Here is a 23,233-nt window from a genome sequence, read left to right as displayed (position 1 = left end):
CATCACGAGACGAATGTCTAGCGTTTCAATGCTGTCCTCGGTGCTGAGGCAAGTGGCCCTTCATAGTGGGCTGGGTCCCTGTGTGCGGCCTGGTGCGCCCTTGTTATCTCGGGTTTCAGCATTCATATGCTAGCACAGTGCGCGCCCTTCCCGGTTTTCGGACAGGGATAAAAAGCAAAAAAACGACGCTTTCCATTTGAAAAGTAGTGCTCTGGGAAAATTGCGTGCAAAAATGTTACGGATTGCAATAGTTTTAACTTTTTTCGGATTGTTTTTATAAAATTAAGCTTGATAATGGCTATTTCTAGTTTTTTCCGGCATGGTAAATTCGGCTTTTCCGCGAAAGGAACAAATTGTTTTAAACTTAACCTAGTACAGGCGTAGAGTCTACAAAATGCGAGACTTAAAAACGTTCTGAAATCAAAATCCGCAAGAAATGGGAAATTTTCCTGTGGCAAATTTTCACTTAATTGTAAGTTCAATCTTCCGTAATAATATCGCAACAGGAAAAATACATTTTTCGGCTCTCCTTGTTCTTGTTAGCCAGGTTCCTTATTTACTCTAAAATGTACAATAATTAATAAAACCTTTCCAGAATTCGTTTTAAAACACAAACGATAAAGAATTAATTTCGACCATTTTTTGCACGCGGCTGAGTATGAGGAATTTTGCAAGCTGCAGTCGCTGGCTCAGCTGGCTGCGCACCGGGCAGGTAGATGGCTCTGGCGTTGCGTGGCGCCAAAGTAAGAGGGGCTGGCTCATTGCGCAATGCATCATGGTCGCTGGGGAGAGGAGTGCTGCCATTTTTCAGTGGTACCAAAGCAAAAGCAGAAGGACGGACGTGTTGTGAAAGCGACTGGAGGGAAACCAACCGATCGGGACATGATGGCCAGTGGTGTCCAGCCGAGTGTCCGAAGCGGGCCGGTCCTAAGTGCAACTCGTCCGAGTCGGTGGCAGTGATTTCGCGTGAGTTTTCGAGTGCTTTGTCGGGCAAAACAGCGATTATTATTCCGAGTGCTGTGTGGGTTGCTCTGTGCGCAATTCTTCGTCAGCCGGACGCCCTTTGGCTCGGAAAAGACACTTTTCCGTCCATGGCGGCGCCCCGACAGCCGAACTGCCGCGTTTGAAGAGTCCGAAATCGGCAGGTGAGTCGCCGCCGCCGCCGCGCGGGACATGGGTGTTACCTTTCAGGTACCCAGAGGTGACCCTGAGACTCGCGCCGCGCGGCCAATTGCTCAATTTTCGCAGATCTCAGGGTCGCCAGGTGCAAACAAAGAGATTTGTTGCGTTCGCCGCCGCGAATGCCGTGACCTTTTACGTACTTTCAATCAAAAGTCAGGGTATTAACAAATCGGATTTGGTAATCCTATTCAGGTAGTGATTCCTGAAAACAGGATTAATCGCACCCTGACTGTGACTGTCGCACTTTGTGTGAAAGAACTGAAAGGAAAGCTGCACCGACCGACCGCATTGTTATGGAGGCAATGATTGGGACTTTTATGAGCTACCTAAGTCGTCTTTTGTGCTACAAATTCCGCTCTTAGAGCGGCCGACATACCCTCAGGGATGGCCATAAATCTCCCTTTGAGAAGGTTTTCCTAACAGCTGCATCCAGAAGCTTTGTTTATGCAATAACCACCCGCGTTCTTCAAGCAGAGAGGCGCAATAAGTGTGCCACTTTGACTTCTGTCGCAATTAACACGAAACATAGGGTCAAATTAATAATAATAAAAAAAACATATGTAATTATTATTATCAGTGGCGTGATACAGGTTTTTACTCGATAAACGCAAACGGGTTCAATTTCAAAGCGGAGAGATACAATTATCAGATAAAAAGTACACTCCAATTATCAGCAAAGATTCCTCGTTTGCGTTGCAAGACATTTTGAAATTAAATTTTTTTCTGGGTTGCAAATACCCACTATCGGTTTTCCCCCCAACAAATTTAAAAAAGTGATTTAAAATTTCCATTCCAATCTCAATTTCACAGTTTTTCAAATAAATTAGTGCAAAATAATTCCTCCGAGAAGTAAACAAGAATTAAAACTCGATCGTCCTCACATTCTCATCCACAGGAGTAGTGACTTTTTTCAAATAAATGCTGGAGTTTGACGTTCTAAAAATAAAAAAAAGAGTTGTTGCGTGTGTGTGTGTCTCTTCTCGGAATTGCGTGGCTTGAACGCGAAACAAAGGTGGAAAGCGAGAGCGCGCAGGGTGTCCCGAAACAGTATGTGGTCCAGTCAGCCACAAAGGTGAAAAAAGCGAGGGTGCCCGGCCTGCCTTCAATTATAGTTTCCTGTACCATGGAATTCGTCACGCAGCCCTCGCGCCGCTTCACTCGTTCCACTACCAACTGTGACTCATTGTTCGCTTTACGATGCTTTATTATGGTTTGTAACAGCCTGAACGCCTTCTGTGATTTTACTTTTTAAATGTTGATAAAAATAAAAATAAATGCAGCGTAGTGATAAGTCGTAATTTTACTGGACAAGTGTTTAACTTGACACTGAAGGGCCAGTTATTTACGTGGCAAACGAAATACGACAGATAATGAGGGCAATTTTTGATAGTGCCTTATCAAAAGTGTTCATTTTCTTTACAATTTCATTGTCAGTTCTTATTTTTAAATTTTATTATGGCCTTGTTCGATTGTTTCGCTTTAAATTGAAACTGCTGCAGGAAACTGGGTTGCAACACGTCCTTGAAATCGGTTGGCACGTGAAATCTAGAAACGAGTTATAAATATATAACCCTGAATTTAACAACTATATAAAATTTTAAAAATAATTTTTATAGCAACGTAAAATTAATTTGAAATAATATATCATTGCATATTTTAAATAGTGTTTTTTGTTTTAGTTAAAACATTTTGGGCTCTTCAGGGTATTTGCCGAGCACCCTGAAAGCTTCCAAAGGGTCAAATTGCATATATTCTGACAGCTCTTGACTTGGCCGATTCAACGGTGTGCAGATCTTGCAAATCGCACCAATAAAGAGCCCGTCCGGAGTCAATGAAATTGCTAAAAAATCGATTTTATTGATATCGATCGCTCCAAGGATACCCTGACGTAAGGGTTCAATTTCTTACCTGTTATGATGGCCTTGTCTGACCTCAGGGGTCACACCAATCATGTTCCGACGTTCAAAATAAATTTTAACGAGCGATTTTTGTTTACTTAAAATTTACCCTGAACTCAGAAACACCCTTTTTTAACATTTTACCCTTTGTGTCTCAAAAAATACAAGTTCCGCCATCCTGAAAGTTTCTAAGCATGTTTCATATTGTTTGGTCTTAGGGAAGGAACATTTAATTCCATACTAAAAAAATTAAGTAGGTAATTTTTGAGATTTTCAAATTTCAATTATAAACTCAAAATATATTTAAATTTGAAAAGTTCTAAACATATTTGCAAATATTAAAGTTGTTGGCCATCTAAATAGGCATCTTTTGGCTCTAAGTTTGATGTTCTAGCTTGATAATAACTCGAGATATCCTCAATTTAGTTTAGTTCCGAGATTTGACCCTGATTTCCCTTCACATTTTTCAGTCAATCATAGCCATTTCTACACCTCTATAGCAACCTAATAAAAGCAGATCTCGTGGAAACACCCTTTGTCCAAGTACCTCAAACGAATCTAATTCATAATATTAAAATGAAACAATTTACATGCGTCCGCAAATATTATTTATGATATTAAAAGGGAATTCCCACGTTCAAATCTGCGGTTTGAATTGATACGAATCTTAAACAAAGCTGCTCCCGCAAAAAAATGACATCTCTATGAGCGGAGCAATTAAATTTGTCGAAAAATGCGGAGCAATCATTTTTTTCTGAGCATTTCGCCGGCTGAAGAGGACGAAAATGCGGCCAGAAGTGCAGTCATTGTTTGCACCACATGTGTGCAGCCTCGTCTGCTCGATAAAATCGCCGCCGCCGTTTTCCACCGAGAGCGAGACCAAGAGCGGCGCGTTGTTAACTTTTTATTTTGTCTGCAAGCGAACGAGCGAGCGACGCGACCGACCGACCGGCCGGTCGTGCTCGCATATAAATATTTCATTTTGCGCGTCTTTGAATTCAGAGACAGCGCGGCCGGAGCAGAGTGAGCTTTTATTTTATATATGTATATACACACACACACACATACACGTATAATATAGCAAATGGGAAAAGGTGCGGCGCATTAATAATGCATAAATTGCAAAGGACGTGCGCTTTTTTCCAGCACCAGCCAGAGATGCTGCCGAGCAGCCAGGAATTATGCTTTTAATAATGACGCGCCAAACCTGCCCGCCAGATCATTTTTTTCTCTCCCGTTTGTGTATGTGAACGTGCTCGAGTTGCCAGTTCCTGGAATAAGTCTTCGTAATTGCGTCTGCACCGAATCAATATGCAGATTTACTGCTTATCGACGCCGACCATCTCGCACTTCATTTTTTACTTGCACCGCAGATTTTTCGTCCATCTCACCTGATGCAATTTAAATAAATTGTGTTTTTAAATACACGAATAAGGAAGTATGTGTAAATTTTTGTATAAACATTTCCATTTATGTTCCTCTTGACAGAAAATATCGTTTCACTTGTACCTCTATTTGCAATATTATCTAAAAAAAAATTCGGAAAAAGCTAAATAATTCACAGGTTGCCGTTTAAATTATTGAGAAAACTGGATTAAAATTATGCATGCAAATCAAGCGTTACTCTCTCTCTACTGTAAAATCACGATTTATTTCACAATTTAGGCAATTCTTCCTCAAAATTTGCACACCGTTGAATAGAGCGCGACAAGAGCGATCGAAATCAAGCGGAAGATTTTGCAAAATCTTAAGTTTATAACTGTTACTTGGTCCTCATATTAGAGATTTAATTTAAACGCAATTAATTAATAAAATGCTATCGTCAACAACGCAAAAATGCTTTTCATTATTTGGCCTGCAAAATCTCTATATACTTTAAAGGACACACGCGTATTGAATTGAAAAAAATATATAATTTTTATGTAAAGCGATCCTGGAGTTTTTGAAATCGGCCTCTACGTTTGCCATCAAGCGCTGAACAAAGAGAGTGGACATTTTGAGACGTCATCAGTGTCATGGCCGTTGATGTTCAAATGATTTTCCTATACGATTGTTTTTGGTTTGAATAGAAAATCAAAAAATCATATTAAAAATTGTCTTTGCCACCCCGAACATCCCCGAATTTTGAGCTGGACGTAACACATTTAATATTTTGATTTTTGATATCCTTTAAACTGGGACGCTCTTTGGTAATTTGATTTTTTTTTAAAGCATAATTACAAATTTATTCTTGTAAATCCTCTATTGCATATTATAACAGCCTCAGACTCAGATTACAATTTCGCATAAACAAAGAGTGTAATTTGCACCCTTCAAAGTGCCGCACGTCTGCTCTTATATAATCAATTACCTTGAAAATTAGACTGAGTTCGTATCGCTTGTAATAAGATTTGAATCCGGGATAAATCGCACTGCTAATACAAATCAAAGCTTGTATAGTGGTGCTAAATTTTTATTATCCGGCCAATTTAGCACTCTCTTGGCGCGCAAATTTCTGAAATTGGCTGCCGCGATATGCGGGCCAAAAGAAAAAAAGAGGACACTAAGCACTCTTGCCGCGTCTCTTTTTATTTATTGCAGATAAATTTGAGAGTCATGGAAATGAATGGGAAAATACACTCTCTTTTGTTAAGCCATTAAATATTATATAGTTGGATATAATTGTTTTTCAGAATTTAATTAATTTATTGACCTAAATTCTTACGATATTAAAATATCATGAAACGTAAAATTTTAATATCACTTATTGCATAGAAAATTGAGACAATACAGTCGGTCCTTTGACCTAATCTATGCCAAATTCGATAACTAGGGCAGGCACACGCTATAGACACCTCAATTAGAACAAAGTGACGACGCCTGGGATCCGCCACCCAGAGTGGTCCATCATCATTTCAGACTGCCGTTGGGCGCTGATAAATCGCTCCTATACAAATGTAATGTTTGTGCCAAACAGCGTAATTATTTTTATGCGCGAGCGGATAATTAGACCGCAAAAGACGACGACGAGCCGTTTGCATTGAAGCAATAATAGATCAAACAGCGCTGGCTCGCGCCTCTCGTGCCTGCGCTGGAACATAATATGTCTGCGGCGCAAACAAAACAATATCCCGACCGCAGCAGCAGCAGCAACTCTCTGCTTCGTGATGGGATGTTGGATGTTGTCGGTCTTCCCAACAAAAACACAATACACACGCGAACTGAACGCGGCAAATCCACGCGAAACGACCTCGTTATTTGTGTCTCCGCTGATCAGGATGACGACGAGTGAACGCGCGGTTGGCAAATGAAAACAAAAATCGTTTTGTGTTTCGCTCCCCAAATCGACTACATGAAAATCGACTACAGAAAATGATGTTGGCGTTGAACCGTGTTTGGCGTTCGTGTCCATTTGAGTGGAAATTTTTATTTTTGAACAATGGTTTTCCAGTCAGATTTTGTATTTTGATGAAAAAAAAAATGAAAAAAGCAAGAAATGACGAGTCAGCTCTGCTTTTTTTCTGTCCTTCTCTTTATTTCCTGTAAATACGCAGAAAAACTTGGATAATTTCTTTGTAATCTCCATAGCAATATCGAGGGCTGTGCGAAGTTTAGACGAAACATCCTGAAAATTTCAACTTGATATTATGCCCACTGTGGTTGAAGGGAAAGAAGTACAAATTTTACACTCTATAACATTATTAAGGTTTTACCCTGAAAATTTCATCTCTTATGTACAGTAAGGATCTCGGAAGCAAATGATGTCAGGGGTGTCTGCCGTCTGCCTCACGCAGAAAGTTGCCATTAAAATTTTTTTTCAAAACAACTGGGTTTTAGTAAAAGTTAATAGAGGCTAGCAGAGGCAAGTAATTTATTTTAGATTGTTAGCGTTAACCTTTATAGTAAGTTTGTATTGGAAAGAAAAAATATTGTTCCAGCTTTAAAAGCAGTTTTGGTGCCCCTCAAGGACATGTGACCCTGTAATGAATTTATTCGAAAATTCTTTTTGCTCTTTGTCAGACTTTTTTTAATTAAAAAATTTCAGTTTTAGTAAATTTCCAGGTTTCATAAAGCACTGTAAATTATTTAAGAAAACAAAATATGTTATTTTTTGGAAGCGTTAAGTTCGTGGAAATTTTTGTTCTATATGCATAGAAAGTAAAATCTGAAAACCGTCCATTTTGCTCTGAAAAAAAATTAAGATTGTTAAGCTCTGATTTTTTTAATGCTTCGAAGCACGTCGGCCAACTTTGTTAACATTTAAAATGATTTGTTGCGAATGTTATTACCACTTTAAACTTAAAATAATGTCTCGTTTCTCATGCATCGTGAATGTTTGCCAGCTATAAATCATATTTTTCAGTTCGATATCGCGGGTTGACACGATTTTTGCGTCCAACTTGTCAAAAGTTGTGCAGCGACAATGATACTCGACGGAGGTTTAACAGCGCCATTAAATTTGTTTTTCCCTCTTCAAGCGGCCGTAAAACGCAATGACCCGGTGACCATTGTTGGGCACAAAGAATTATGTGCGAGTTTAACGCCGCTCTATACCGATACGATTTATTGAAATGCACATCAAAGTGTTTTACTGCTGCATTTGCGTCCGGCTGCTGTTATTATAACATTGAAAAAAGAAGTCGTGTTGCTGTTGCTGCTCACAGTGGGAATCTCTGCGTGGCGTGTTTTATGGGTTTATTATTCAACGCGGCATATATTAGCATCACGCGTGCGGGAAATTTCTCGATCTGCGCCAGCCAGAGCACGCAAATAGCGCTTTTCACTTCCTACACAACACAGCGCAGAGCACTCTGGAGCTAATTGGCGCGTGTGTCATTGCGCAAGCTGACTTACTCACATTTACAAACACGCGAGAAGCGTTGTTGGTTTGTCAATTAGAAATCAGACGCCGAGCCTACACACTCAATTTGTCTCGCGGCGGATTCGTCCAGTCGCGCGGCCTGAACACTTCATTATTAAGAAAAGGCTCATATTTGAGGAGAAACTGATCAATTACGACGGGGCAGCCATCCAAATCGAGACTAAACTTTCAATCGCTCGCAGCTGAGACTAAAAAAAGTGGAATATTACCGTGCTGAATTTTAACGAGCTTGTCAGACATGCCTCGCTGTCAGCATGAGTATCAATTAGAATTGTAAAAAAGCCAGAAAACGTCTGACGTTAATTCATCTGTGCTGCACACATGTCATAAAAGTGTCACAGAATCTAAATTAGAATCAAAGCTGAACTATAATTTAATTTGATTGAAGGGGCCATTCGAGGAATGTTCCATTGTTGAAATGAAATCCGGACATTGAGTTTTTTCTCGTTGCCAAGAGCGTCAATTTATTATCCAACTATTTTAGGCTTTGCTTTTGGATTTAAACGAAATGTTTGAGTGATTGGTGACCCCCTGATAGTGAATAATACGCGTCCCAATAACACCCAATGGTCACACAGGTCTCATTGGAGAAAGCCCAAGCCGAGAAAAGGACCGCAGCTCGTGTGTACCGCGGTCTTTCATATTGAAAAGCTAGAAGTTCGTCCCGTGAAACTCACTCACGGGGCAAACCAGCAAGAAGCGCGGGTCGGAAAGCTTTCGCAATCACCCCAAATCCGATTGGAAACGTCATTGCAATGCAAAGAGAGTCAAATCAGTCCCAAAAACATAGCTCGGATTCGCACATTGCAGTTTTTCTTGACTTATCACTAAACTCCCGCCCATTTTTGTTCACAGGATGTGTACGAACAGGTGATCAACCGCGAGTGCAGTGACCTGCGCGTTGAGTGCCCGTGGTGTGCCACCCTGGAGATGTGCACCCTCAGGTCGTGGAACAGCGCGACTCAAGAAAATGGACTCGCTGACCGCGTACCCGTGCTGCAGCAAGGCCAACGGTCCCCCGCCGGCCGCGGCAATGCACCAGACTGTTAAACAGCATGACGCCCACCTCAATCATCATCACAACCACCACCACCAGCCCCTGGGGCACCACCACCAGCAGCATCACTCGATCCACCACCCGAACCAAGGATCCAACCCCGTAGTCTTCTACGTGCCCAACCAGCAGCAGCAGAACGGGGCCCCCCACTATGGTGGACCCCACCAGAATCCCTACGGGGACCACCAGCCCCAGCAGAACCACTACAATTACCACCAGACTTCGGTGGCAAACTACAATCCAGCACCATATCAGGGACAGCAGCAGCCCGTCGAGAAGCAGAAGCAGAACAACTACCCCTCAATCTATAACAACAACTCCAAACTGAACCTCTTCCAGGTTAGATAAAAATTGTTAATTTCATTTTTGACAGTGCCGATCGATTCCTGAAAGTTGGATTAGATAACGATTTGGTGTGAAAATGAACGTTGACGAACAATCAGAGAAGGGAGTGGTTCTTTGATTGGTTCTTGATGCTTAAAGACCCACTGAAGCCAATTTTTGTTTGTTCCAATCGATTCCTGAGGGTCGAAATAGGTTTGGTTTGTAATATTTCTAATTGAAAAATGTTTTGGGGCTTGTGGTCAGAGGCGTAAAGCGTAACGCACGTTCCTTTGGCGCGCGCAACGCATGAACCTTTTGGTCGCTACTACGTATTGCGTTATCATCCCCCCTCTGATGTCACAGACATGCTTCGTGCTGCTTGACATTGGCAGCTGAGAGAGCTGTGACATCAGATGGGGTATGCTTGCGCAGTAGCGACCAAAAGGGTGATGCGTTGCGCGCGCCAAAGCAACGTGCGTTTCGCTTTGCGCCTCTGCTCGCACGTCTCAAACAATTTTTCGATCGGAAAAATTAATTAACCCAACTCTTTTGACCCTCAGGAATCGATTGGAACATACGTAAATGTGGTTTCCGTTGGTCTTTAAGATAAAATGATAGCAACACAGCGACAAGGCAGGTCAGCCTAAGGACCGGCGAATGCGCCAAGTTGTTTACGCTTGGGTACCAGACACGCGACACGCCACTCGACGGTTCTTCTTGTGACGTCACGGAAGCAGCACTCAAGGGGGTGTTCCTGTCCTTTGGTCAGCCAGCAGCCAGCCTTGTCGCTTAATCGCGCCGACTTTCATTGTGGCGCTGCTGTCTCGATCTGGCCAATCATAGAGAACCGTTACCGTCTCTAAATGTGGCACATTGTGCTAGGTTTCTGACCAAAAACCGCTTAACTCATGTTATTTAGGACCGTATCTTTCCCTCTTTTTTTAGGACATTTCCTTTCCCTTTTCACCTCAATATTTCCTGAATTGAAACGATCTCGCCTGTCTGTTGCAGCCATTTTTCTCAGGCAATATTTACGAAGAAGCTAACAAGTCGCTCGACGGCGGAGGTGGCGACTTCAGCGGCCCGGCGTGCAGTTACACAGTGGCCAACTCGGCCAACTCGCCGCCCGGCGGTGCCCTGAGCACCTCCTCGGGCTACTACTCGTCCAACTCGTCGTCGCCGTCGACCTCGAGCTCTGTGCGTTCGACCTCTCGGTGCGACTCGGCCAGGTCAGTCGAGTCAAGCTGCAGCAGCACCGACAGCGGCGTCGACAGCAACTTCCCCCACACGTACAATGGTGGTGTTTGTGTGCCCAGCACCTCCCAAAACGGCAGCAGCAGCAACAACAACTTTGTGCTGGTGCCGGTGAACTCGGCGACGCCGTCGCTACCCTACCCACCGCCAACGTCGGTGGGCTGTTCCAATGGTGGCGTCCCGGTCACCAGCAGCAGCAGCAGTCCCTTGACGTGCATGCAACCCCAGCAGCAAAGACTGCAAAACGTACAAAACGGTAGCGCCAGTGTCGGTGGTGCGAATAATGTGATGTTAAACCAACAACAAGTTCAGCAGCAGCAGAAGCAACAACAACAGCAGCAGCCGCCGCAGCCTAAGCAGACGCGGACAGACATTGCTGTGCCCTACGGCTGGCGGCGGCTGCTCGTCAATAATACCATCGTCTACATTAGGTGAGTACCAAGATTTTAGCATCTATATTTGCTCTCAAGGAGCATGAATTCACGTTTCATAGAATGATCACCAACTACACCCTCAATGAATCAAAATTTGTCATCTTTTAGTCGAAGTTGACGGCAACGTTAGATTAGATTAGATTAGTTAATTTATTTGCATTTATACATCAGTACAGTAATAAAGATACTTTAACACAATCTGAGTATTTACAAATTAGTCAAATTGAAACACGCACAAAGAAAAATTGAAAACATAAGTGTATACATTTCATATGTTTGCTAGGCGATAAAAAGTGTGATTGTTTCTCTACATTGTTGGTAAAGAATTGGAGGTGATCGTGGTTGAAATGTTATCTTTTAAATGTTTACCCAAAATATCGTGATAAATCCCTAGGTCAATAGTTTAGAAATTTATTTTTTTGGTACCAGTTTCTTGTAATCTTGAATTTGAATTAAATTGATGACAATTTTCCCTTAAAATATATTTAAAATCAGTCAGTACATCTGTTACGTTAAGTACATGAAATTTATAAGAAAACGCGTCAACACCGCAGTCCTAATCCAGCTGCTTGGACCAAATCGTCTATCGGAAAACTGGTTCCACAACGCGTGCGTTTAACGAACAAAATGCGGGAGAGTAGCGCCCAACAATCCGAGCCAGCGTCGTGTGCATGCTGCTAATAAAGCAGAAATAAAAAAAAACGTAGAAAGAAGCTATCAAGAGAGAATGGAGAAGCGTCAGAAGCAGCCGTAAAACGAGGGTTCGCTAAGTAGGGCATTAATAATATACGGAGAGCAAGAAGATGGCTCGGCCGCTGCACCATATTGAAGGCGCTGCTTGCGGCGAATACAAAAATGTACATCGCGCGCAGTGAGTGAGTGAGTGACCTCAATTATGATGTGTGTTGTGCACGCCTCTGCTGGCGTCGTCGTCATCTCGGCTTCTTTTGTGCCTGGGCATCGGCATCGGCACCCCTCTCTGACCCCAATCACGACGCCTCGAATGACGAGTGGCGCGCGCGTACGCCACACCGCGCATTAATCTGCCGGCGTTTAGCCCCCCAAACGCGATACAATCGCGAGCTCAAGGGCCCTTTACACCGCTAATTCCGACACGACGACGCTCTCGAAAGCTGTAGTGTGCGCAAAATTGTTTAGCCGCGAGCTGCGTGCAGGTGTTTGAGCTGTTGATTGATCGCTCTTTGTTGCAGATCGACCGGGCTCGCACTGATTACGGTGTTCGGCAAATTGAAAACCCCCACATGCCTCGGAGAAAACACTCTTTTGATCCGAACCCATCAAATCTGAATCTGCACGAGCGAGCTCGTTGCATTTGACGTAATCGGTCTAAGCGACGGGTTCACAAAAGCGAAACTAATTTATCTACATCCTTTCCCAATTGCTGCAGAAATTAGAATAATATATATATGAACTGCGTACATCTTTAATTTCATTTCTTCAGCTCTTTACTGATATTAAAAATATTTTTGTACAAATTTTTGGAGTTAATCAATTATTATTACCAATTATTAAGTTGGCTTTAAGAGGCTTCACAAGACATTTATTTTGTTTTTGGACAATTTTAATAGATTTTTAGCTAAAATACTGAATTTATGCACCTTTAAGCTTATCTCGTCAAGTGTTGAAATTGCGTGATTCCTGCTCATTAGGTGTCTCCAATTAAATCATATGCATAGAAAAATTACTAACTGTATTCCAGCCCTCGATTTTTTTTTTTAAATCCCCCTTCGTTCGAATGATTATTCACGTCACTGGTTTGGAATGAAACAATTGATATTTTGCGCAGTAACGTAGCTCGAAACGAGATAAACGCACAACTCAATAAATCCCCATGCGAAAATAGACCCCCGCGAGGCAGAGTTTGGGAAAAAGCGACGCATTTTCCGCCAGGCATACTATTTCAGGCTCTAATTGGCGGAAAAATTGGCTGCTGAGCGTCGGTGGCGGGCGCATGTACGGGAAGTACATAGATAAAAGCAAGCGGGGCTGACGCTTTCCCAACCAACTCCCAACCATATAGACTGGAGGCTGAAAAGATGGAAAACGTGATTGGCTTATCGATTGGGAGCCACATGTGCGCCGCTTTATTGGAGGAAGGAAAAAATCGAGCAGCAGGAAAATGCGCGCATTTAAATTCTTAGACAGTGATGTTGTAATTTATCTGCTGCTGCGCATTTGGATTTATGACAAATAAATGCTGTCGCTGCGAGCTGCTGCGATGGATGGATGGATGAGCAAGCCAGCCAGCGAGTGAGCGGGGGCCCTAGCCTTTTTCGAACGGGAGAGCGAGGAGCGAGCGGCTTTCCTGTTGCTATGAAACACACACTCACGTTTTGCCACGACGGCCTTTGATGTCTTTTTGATCAGTGGCTCAAAAGGGCACGCCGCAGAACCGGCTTTATTAATATTCAACGCGACCAAATTTCGCTCAAAACGCTAAATTCCCGTGATTTTGCAGGAACGAAGAAGAAGAGCTTTTATCATGTAAAGGCTGTAGACACAGGAAAATGAGTTACGTCCAGCTCTTTTAAAGTGATACGAGCCCAGATAGCATTTAATGACCCGTGTTTCGAGTAGAAAATGCGTTATCGCACTCTTAATTGCTCGCTTTATATTTTTACACATGCAGGGTGTTACCACGAGACACTTGATATGGTCTGCAATTTTTTAATTTTGTTTAAGAGCACCGTCCTGATTTTTTGGTATGTGTGTAGGGTTTTCGGTAAATCGAATAAATCGCAAAAAATGAGTATATTTTCATTACTATCCCGAGTTTTAATTATGCTAAATGATGCCTGCAAGTTTTAATCCTACTCAAATTATTATTATTTTTTATTTTTTCACAAGCGGCATTTTTCGATTGCCCAAGGGCTACCATGAATCCAGGGTTTGATTTTAACCTGTTCTAACATACACTTGGGGCAACATGTTATCCCATTCTCGGAAAAAAATCAATGTTTCAGATATTTAAAAACTCAAGTTTGATAAGTTCCAAAATATGTGATAATGTGGTTTGAATTTAAAAGTATGCTTTCTATAATTGGGCATCTTCAAACACGAAATTAAAAGTTATAGCAATAAAAGAACGACGATGAACGATATGATTATTTTATGATCACCAAAAGGCCCATTTTACTGGAAAACATTTTAAAAAAAAATTCAACACGTTTTTACCAAAATAAAAACCAGGAAAGTGCTGAAACAAAAAGTTAAAAAATGCAAAAGTCACGTGAAAACTCCCATAAATTTTGGGTGAAACGCTCTTTGAGGAAACTCCAAATCCTGATGACGCGAGACAGCTGCTGCTTATAATTTACGTTCTCTCGCGGCTCATTAAGTTGTTTACTGCTGATGACTCATTTGATAAGTCGCGAATTTCGGTTTTCCTTAATTCTCTTTTGCCGCGCGGTCGTGATTTATTGCTGCTGACGACTGCGTGTTCGAGCCAGCAAATTATTTCCTAATTTGAATCTCAATGCCGCTAGCTAGCGAAAAAAGTCGGCGAATTAGTCACTTTCTAAGCGCGCGCGAGTATAATACAAGGATGTTACGCCTAATTAGCCTCCGTGGAGAAGAGTATTAATTCCAAGGCCTTTTCAATTGCGCTCGCACGAGAGAGATTATTTTAATACAATCGCCCGCCGCCGCCGCCACCACCGCCGCCGCCGCCGTTCTCGTGAATTATGCACATGGAAAGGCGAATGGGTTCGTATACGTAATGGTAATTGAATCGGACAGCCCTGCCAGTCGGCCAGAGACATTCATTATAAATAATGACAAAACTAAATTCAATTAGACACACGGCGCGAATCTGGTGCACAGACCGCTTTGTTACATTAGTTTATCTGCGCGAGATGCGCGCGGAGATGCTGAGCCGAGAAACTCGCCACTTTTCTTCTTACAACCGGCGGCGCTGCCTGCTGCACAGCCAGCATAATGCAATCGGATCTCGGGAATCTTTCACGTCATTATTTCACCGCCGTAAATGGAAATTGCGAGAGAGCACTAGATTGTTATATGTATTTTGCCGTGCTGCCGGTGCAGCAGCGATTGGAATAAATGAGGCTTGAACGATGAAAATCGATAACGCGTTTGCCGTGCAGATTGGAATCTGCGCAGCTTTCCAGGCCACAATTTCTTGATTTATTTCAATTGTCCGTGCGTGTAATTTATCAACGTACGTTTCCTTTTGAATATTCTTGGCTCGATAGCAAAGCTCTTAAATATTAATTTACGGGATTGAAACGCAAATCCTGTTATACATATTCGGCACGACCAGTTTATATAAAAGCTCGCTGATGAGGCTCTTTCGGATTGTGAGTCACGAGGCAAATATTCTTAAATTTGGAAGCTTGTTCTCACTATATAAGAAAGAAATTCAGCCATGTTTGAGACTTAAATTCAACTTCGATTGAAAATTGCAATTTTTAACCGTACAGAAAATGATAAAAAAATTCCGATGAGCTTTTCATATGGGCCATTAAATTGGCACAAACATTTCCAAAATCAACAATTTCTGCTAATCCAAAAAGTCAATAATAAAATCGGAATTTTAGCTACAAATCCAGGGAATACGTTAAATTTTGACATTTGCGACACAATCCACGCATTCTTTATCAAATTTCCGTAGAATCACGCCCCATTTCCGAATCCACGCGGATTGCGCCCTATTTCAATGGTCGCTAGTAGACTTTTTTCATGTAAAAGTTGCGAAATTAAAAAAAAACGTGTAAAAGGTAAAGAAATAACAACCGAATTTTAACTTAGACCCACTTAGCAAAATAAATAAAATGTTAAGAAAGCTTAGAAACCAATTAATCGCCTCAAAAGCGATTATTTTATTCATTTTAAGCCATTCGACAAAAAGTCAGTGGTTTAATTTAATTTGATCCACTTCTTGGCGATTGATTGTAAGGTAACAATTTTTTTTAAATTATTCTCCCACTCCCAATAGACTCGTGATCTGCCAAGGTAACGAAACGTCCCAACTAGCAAAATAGTCCAATTATTTTTTTGCAAACGAATATTACTCTGTTAACTATTCTTAGGTATCAAAATTTAGTCCGGGTTTAGCAATCAAACCAAATAACTTGATCCACACGAGAGCTCACCTCTGCTTTTATAAACATTTTTGAAAGCAAACAAGTCGGCGTGCAATCGAGTGGCGCGATACACATCATTATCAGAAGAGAATGCAACAAAGCGGCGGGCGAGGCGTGCACAACAACAGCAATTTCCACGTCGATGAATTCCGATCTGGATGAGAGAACGAGAGAGCGAGCGTCTGAAGCGAAGATGAATTAGGCGTGATGGATTGGCCATTATTCAAATTGTGTGTGAGTGTTCCTTGCGCGCGGTACACCTTGGCATTTGACTCCGTCCGGCCTTTCACCTTGAGCCAGCGCGAACAATTGATTCGGTGTGTACGTATATGTGCTTTTCAAAGGCTTCGCTCGGGCGAAATGGAAAAAAAATCACTATTTAGTCGGACGCACACGCAGAGGTTAAATCGTGTGGTGTGCCGGCGCGCTTTTTGTTGTTTTTACACTTCCTCTCGCGTGCGTTGCTTAATTTTTGGCCATTTTTTTCACTCACCGATTTCTAGCACTTAATCACCGATTTTTTGAGAATTTTGCAATATTTTGTTTTGGGAAGCACGTTCACAGGATTCTCAAAGTGAACCACTGGAAGAGGGCGTAGCTCGCGGGGGCTTACAATTAGTTCCTACCAAATAATTTTGAAAGAAATGAAATAGGGGCGTGGTTACACTGGTTACAGGATACGGTAAAATAGCAAAATTTGACATTTTCTTGAGATTTTCAGATAAAAAATATTACAGGATTCGCATAATCTCGGAAAAGCCACTAAACCAAACAATTTTTGCGGGGTTTTCCGAAACGCTTGCATTTTTATAGGAGAGAAATTATTCTCACGATGGATGATCAAAAGTAGGGATTTTTACAAAATCATTATCACTATGGTTTCTCCAAAAGACAGAAAATTTCAACAATCTTATCGAAATTTTCCAAACTTTTTGACTTTGGTGCGAAATGTGACCTTTTCGGGGTTACACTCGGAAAAATGCGGGAAAAACCAAAAACTTCCAGCTGTTTTTAGGGTACTAAAACAGTGGTGCATTTTTTCGCATTGCAAGATATGCGAACACAGATTAAAAATTCATGATTCGTGAACATCTTAATAATGGGCCAATCATCGGTTTTTGCACAAGCCTAGCAATTTTGTATGAAATTTAACGGCTGCCAGTAAATAATGATACTTTTACTGCCGTGTTTGGATGTAAATATTTTTACGGCTGAACTACATAACCCTGTGACGCTATCCGGTGCAGCTAGCGAAAATGATCTCGGGGGAGCCGGGCTCTTGTCGCCGTGTGCGAACACTAAAAATAAATTATAACGTGCGAATGCTCTGCTTGCTCGACGGAGAAATGTGTAATTTACATAAAATCCTTGAGAGCGGCAGCAGCAACAGCAGACGCCGAGCGAAAATAAAATCATGACTGCTTTTTATAGTGCGATACAAGTTTTTAACAGCGTGTCATGTGTCTCTTGGGCTGTCTCGACAAGAGTCGGGAATAAATCCGAAACCTTGAGAGCCAATTATTATTATTATTATTAAGCGGAGCAGCTAATGAGCACGCTTTTATTGTTTCGTAGCTCGTAGCAGGTGGAATTTTGATTAAACAATTGAGAAAATGATTGTACTGGCTGCGGTTCATGGCAACAACAATTTAATTAAATTTCCACGCCGACGAGTGAAAGGTGATACGGCAGCTGCTGGATGCTGTGTGTGTACGTCTGTGGAATGAAATTTATTGCACGGCCGCGTGCAAATCCGATTTTATTGCCCGAGCAACATCGAAACGCGATGACAATGGAACAAAAAGCCGCGTGTATAATGAAAACTGGACGCCCGATTGTGCAAGGCGACTGTGTCGTTGGAATTGCAAATAATCCCCGAATGAGCCGGCCAGGCAGCAACTTTCACTTGTCCAAATAACACCGGCACGCTCATTTTTTGCATCGTGCTGCGCGCGAACTGCTGAAGGGCCTGATTTATTTCGCCGTCAAGGTTCAGGGAAATCTGGCTTTTTATTTGCCGAGCGATTAAAATCTGTGCGTCGGCACGTGGGGTGTGTGTGTGTCTGCTCGGATCTGCGACTAATTGTGACGAAATATATGTGTGTGTCTACCCGCCGACACAACCTGCAAGGTTGACTCTGGTCTCGTGGGCAAATCCGCATCCAAGATGTTTCCAATTCGTCATTGAAAGCTTTTTAAACTGCTCTATATGTTGGTCATTAAATTTAATCAACTTGGGAAATTTTTTGGAAATGCGTTTTTTTTTCGGAGAATCGGGGTGAATCGATTGGGGGATTTTTCCCTCGGAACATGCTGAGGGGCAGCCCTGAGGTCGGTAAAGATTCATTCAATAATTGCTGCATGTGGGCATTTTACCGACGCCTAACGGGCTCTGTATTGGTTCGATTTGCAAGATCTGCACACCGTCGGAACTGTCAAATCCAGAGTTTTCAGAATATGTGCAATTTAACATTTTTTGTAGCCATCAGGGTGCATAGAAACAAGATTTTTGACACATCAGAGCGTTTTCATTTCTCTGCATTTTTTTTATTAAATTTGTATCATCATTCCATTTAGAGAAATATTTCCTTTTTAAAATTCAACTTATTCAATATTGAGGAAAATGTTTTTAATTTTTGTAATTGTATCAGTAGAGAAATCGATCATTTCACCCTTTGCAATAATAATTGGAGATGGCTGGCACCTGCGATGCGCGCGTGCATCCGCGGAGGCGATAGCGATCGAATCTCTAGCAGGGTTCGGAAACCTCAAGAGTGCTTTTAGCGGCGGCGGTTGCATTTGTGTGCCTCTCCCTCCGCCCGCCCGCCCGCTCGCCTCACTGCTCGCTCTATTCATTGCGGTGTGTTTCTCAAGTGCCTGTAATTTGATTCCATAATGCGTGCCGCGCTCAACTCGCTTTTGAATGGGACATCAAAAAGCATGAGCACGCCGCTGACTGAGATTTCCATCCATTCAGCCACCATTATCATAGAGCATGCTTCTATTTTCGCTCGCACCGCACACCCTATTGTTCGACCCAGGTAAATATTTTGCTATATCGGACGCAATCTTAACAGGTGAATGAACACACGTTTTCATCACTGATATTCCAATTTAGTCTATGGTGAAGATAATAGAATCTTCTATTATCCTGGAAAGTTGTCAAAAATGTCATAAAATGTGGACAACTAGTATTATTTCTTCTGTTTATTTTCCGGTAATAAAGGTGGCAATTTTTAAAACCAAAAAACAACCTATTTTCCGAAAATTCATAATACTTTGAAAAGTGCTTTAGCACTCATAGCCGATTTTTGTAAATTTTGATAATAAATAATAATTTAAAATTCAACCTACTAGCTTTTCAGGCACGCCAGAAGACTTTTCCATTAAGTCAGTTGGAGCAAAATGTGAGATTTCTACTTTGCAAGGCTGATACAGATTGACTCGCTAAAATCGTTGCTCTCTTTCGCTCGGCGCCCGCATTCAAATCGTGCAGCAACAGAGAATCACGATTCGCAAGAGCAATGCACGCAGTTGAGTGCTTTTGTACATGGACGGCCTAAAGTGTCCGCGCAAGAGATAAGAGCTGCAGCCCCTCTGCATTTTATTTTTGCGCTTGCATTCCATTACGCTCCTCGCATTATGTTTTATTGTTTTTTGCTGTGCTCTTCAGCACCAAACGCGCACGTACGTCTCAAGCACACTGGACCGGCTGTAGCAGCGGAAAGAATGAAGTCTCCGCGCCACGTTGCTTTTTCTCCCCGCGCGCGCACAATGGATGTATATGTATGTACGTTTTTATTTCTATCGTACACGCAGAAAGAGAGGACGCGCGGCGTGCAAGAGATTTCATGCGGAAGAATGGAAATAAAAACAGCCCAAGAGACTTCTCCTCTTCTTATCCTTGTGTGTTTGTCTTGCGTTATGTATAAATGCACGCAGAGAAGTACACACACATGCAGTCGGTAGTCGTGTAATAATAATGGAATGTGTAACGTAATAAAATACGAGCGTTGAATAATTTATTTTTTACTCTCTGCTTGGCTGCGAGGACGCGTATTTCGGCCCACAGGGGGAATTTTGAATAGGTCAAGCGGCCGTAAAACTCGTGCCAGTGTGATTGGTAGCACGGAGAGTGCCAAATTTGTCCAAAAGTGGAGTGAAGGTCAAATTTTCCAATTGTAAACTAATCAGGAAACGACCATCCAAGTTTGGAAAAACACAAATTTTATGGTCTGTTCAGTGTTTGTTCCAGAAATACTCGGATAACCTGCCTTAAATTAAATGATAAATATTTTAAACTTGTTTTTATTTTGCAAAGGGATAAATTATTTAAAATATAGTTATTTCAACATTTAACTTTAAATCATTGATTTCCATGAGTTAAAAATGACTGAATTTTGGGTGAACAGCAACCACTGGAAGAGGGAGTAACCCACGGGAATTTGGAAAGGGCGAGGTTTCCCAGAAAAAAAGCAGGCGTGACACTTCGCGCAAAGCGCAGAAAATCGTACAATTTGAAGTTTTTCTTAGAAATTGCGGTATTTTTGACACTGGGGCGTAGTATCCCGGATAATTTATTAAAGAAGGCGTGGCAAGTCTCGAAAAGCGCGGGAAAATAGTTAAATTTTGGAATTTTCTCAAAGATTTTCTCGAAAACTCCTGATTGAATAATCGATTTACCGGTTTTGCAGGAATAATCGATTTTCAAAATGTGTCAAATTGCTTCAAAAATTACGATTCGTGCTTATTTGATGGCCTCAAAATGAAAGCGTTCACAGAAAATAATCGCCAGTCAATTGGTTCATTTTGACTGTAAATTTGGTTTAAATCCGGCTTAAGTGTTAAGAAAATGCAAGCATAAACGTCGCATTATGAATTCCAGTACTGATATCAGAATAAAAACAAATCACTCTCCTTAAGTGCTGCTCGACTGCCAGTTGAATGCAATAAACATCCTCTTGGCTGCGATTAATTTAAAAAATAAAAGTGAGTAATGAGAAAATAAATGTTTAAATCTGCAAGTTAATGAACAGCGAAAATACCTGAAAGCAAATGATTGCATCATTTTACCACGCAGCAAATTACGTCGCTTCGCAGTGTCCATCACCGAAAAATCTCATTCCACTTTATTACCTCGACCCATTCAAGGACGGCTCCCTATTACAAGTTAATTGTATGCAAAGGCGGCGTATGTGTGTATTTGCGCGTACACAGCATATATTTTACGACATTTTAAACGCGCACAATTTTTTTCGGAGCATTATCGGCGACGGCAGCGGCGGGTGCGGGTTGCCAAGCGGCCAAAAACCGAGAGGGAGCCGCAAATTGGTTAATTCGCCCGCCACGCTTTGGCTCGTTGGCTGGCTGGTTGGCAGAAGCAGCTTTTGCAAGCATTTTACGATGCTGCCTGCAGTGTGCCGAGCGAGAAAAAAGTAATTTGCATGCGTGCCGTGTTATTAGAGGATATTTATTATATGTATTATGTGTGTATGTGTGGCCCGTTCAATTTTAAATACATACATGCACGCAGTAAGAGAGGAGCCAACTTTTTGCGCACACACACACACACACACACTCACAGATGCTGCGCGTCTATTTGCATAATGTGGCCGCGGCCGCAGTCAAAGGTTGCGTAACGTGACGTCATAATCTTCCGTGTTGATAATTTACGAGATTTTCAATGCTAATTTTATTTTTACGTGTGCTTTGACCTCAGACAAATGTGGGCGCCCATTTGCATTTTATATTTATTTTTATCTCTGCGTGTGTGCAAACGGAAAAGCCGGCGGTGATGACACAGATTTCGCGGGATTCTCCAGAAGGGGAAAATCTAACGCTGCCGCTGCCATGCTGCTGAGTCTGAGCCGCGCGTCTGTCTCTTGAAAGAATGGATCGTTTGTGTTACTGCGCCAAATACAAAGGGGGGCTTTGTGTTGCATCACTTTATTGTGGCTTGATATCTACGCCGCAGAGAAAAAAAAGTCGGAAAATCGTTCTAGCATCTGTCACAGCCGTAAATTTCTACTTTTTTTATAAAGCACAGCCAAAAAGCTTATAACTGTTCCTCTCTGTTTGTAAGAAAGAAGCAAAAAATTATTAGAACCCGATTGACTTTGGCAATTCCCAGTCAGTTTGTTGACCTAGTTTGTTGTTTAGAGAACAATTTCCCTTTCTATATTTATTAATTGATATACTTCCATTAAAATATAGCATTGATTTTTTAATTTTGCTATGTAAAGAAACAGAATTTCATAGCGAAACTCTACCTACTTGTGTGTGTAAACTTTGTGATGAGAGCATAGACTTTTACCATTTTCTTACTTGTGATAAAAACAAGATGAGTCTGACACAAGCTGGAAAGTGCACAGCTAAATTAAAATGACAAATTGTAATACTTACTTCGTTGTACACATGATAGTGATTAATAAATAAATGATGATTTTTTAATCGGAGTCTAAGCACACCATTAAATGATTTTGAGGACGAGAGTAAAAAGTCGATTTCTCAACATTTAACTTTTTTATTAAGACTTATTTTGTTTTGAATTTGTTTCAATTTTAGATATCGAAAAACACGTACATTCTCTGTGAAAAGCTCCCACTGGAAGAGGGTGTAACTCGCGGGGATTTTTAAACGGGGATTTACTTCCCCAGAACATTAAAAAAGAGCACGTTCGCGATTGCGCGAAAATCGTAGAATTTGACGTTTCTTAACAGAGATTTTGCGATTCAATCCTAATCAATTGATCGATTAACTGGTTTGCAGAAATAATCGGAAAATAATCAAATGTCCTCCTTTGATCAGAAATTGAAAACCTGCGTTTAAATATTTTTATTTTGAGATCTGGGGCAGAGTAAACCTTTGATATGAAGTTGCAAACTAATGCAAATCCACCTTGCTTTGCTTTTTCTCTTTCTCTCTTCCCTTCCGAGACGAAAAGTTATAATTGAGCAGCGTGACCATCGAGACGTGCCCGTTTCCGAATCACCAGCCACAGGGTGCTCAGCACAATCAGCCAGCCAGCCATTCGATGCTGCCGGTCGGTCGGTCGGTCGGCGCATTTTCAGACGTATAAACTCTCGGCTGAAATCAAACAG

The 23,233-nt window shown here is 41.7% G+C and overlaps 1 protein-coding gene across 7 annotated transcripts in view; it reads left to right on the top strand.

The window, feature by feature from the left end:
- The first annotated feature begins 769 nt into the window (after positions 1-769).
- LOC135936132 (methyl-CpG-binding domain protein 5-like) overlaps positions 770-23,233 on the top strand; it is a 76,012-nt gene continuing 53,548 nt past the window's right edge. For 4 of the 7 annotated variants that reach the window (XM_065478837.1, XM_065478836.1, XM_065478838.1 and 1 more), the window contains exons 1-3: positions 771-1,145; positions 8,797-9,337; positions 10,334-11,007. In XM_065478837.1, the coding sequence (XP_065334909.1) occupies positions 8,912-9,337; positions 10,334-11,007 (1,100 nt within the window). In that variant the 5' untranslated portion in view covers positions 771-1,145; positions 8,797-8,911. Of the gene's footprint in view, positions 1,146-8,796; positions 9,338-10,333; positions 11,008-23,233 lie in introns of all 7 variants that reach the window. The other 3 variants (XM_065478835.1, XM_065478834.1, XM_065478833.1) reach the window with 2 other exon arrangements.

Source organism: Cloeon dipterum, chromosome 2, assembly GCF_949628265.1.
Source record: "Cloeon dipterum chromosome 2, ieCloDipt1.1, whole genome shotgun sequence".
Classification (NCBI taxonomy): Eukaryota; Metazoa; Arthropoda; class Insecta; order Ephemeroptera; family Baetidae; genus Cloeon; species Cloeon dipterum.
Note: the sequence above shows the minus strand (reverse complement) of the source record. Positions and strands in the feature narration are given on the sequence as shown.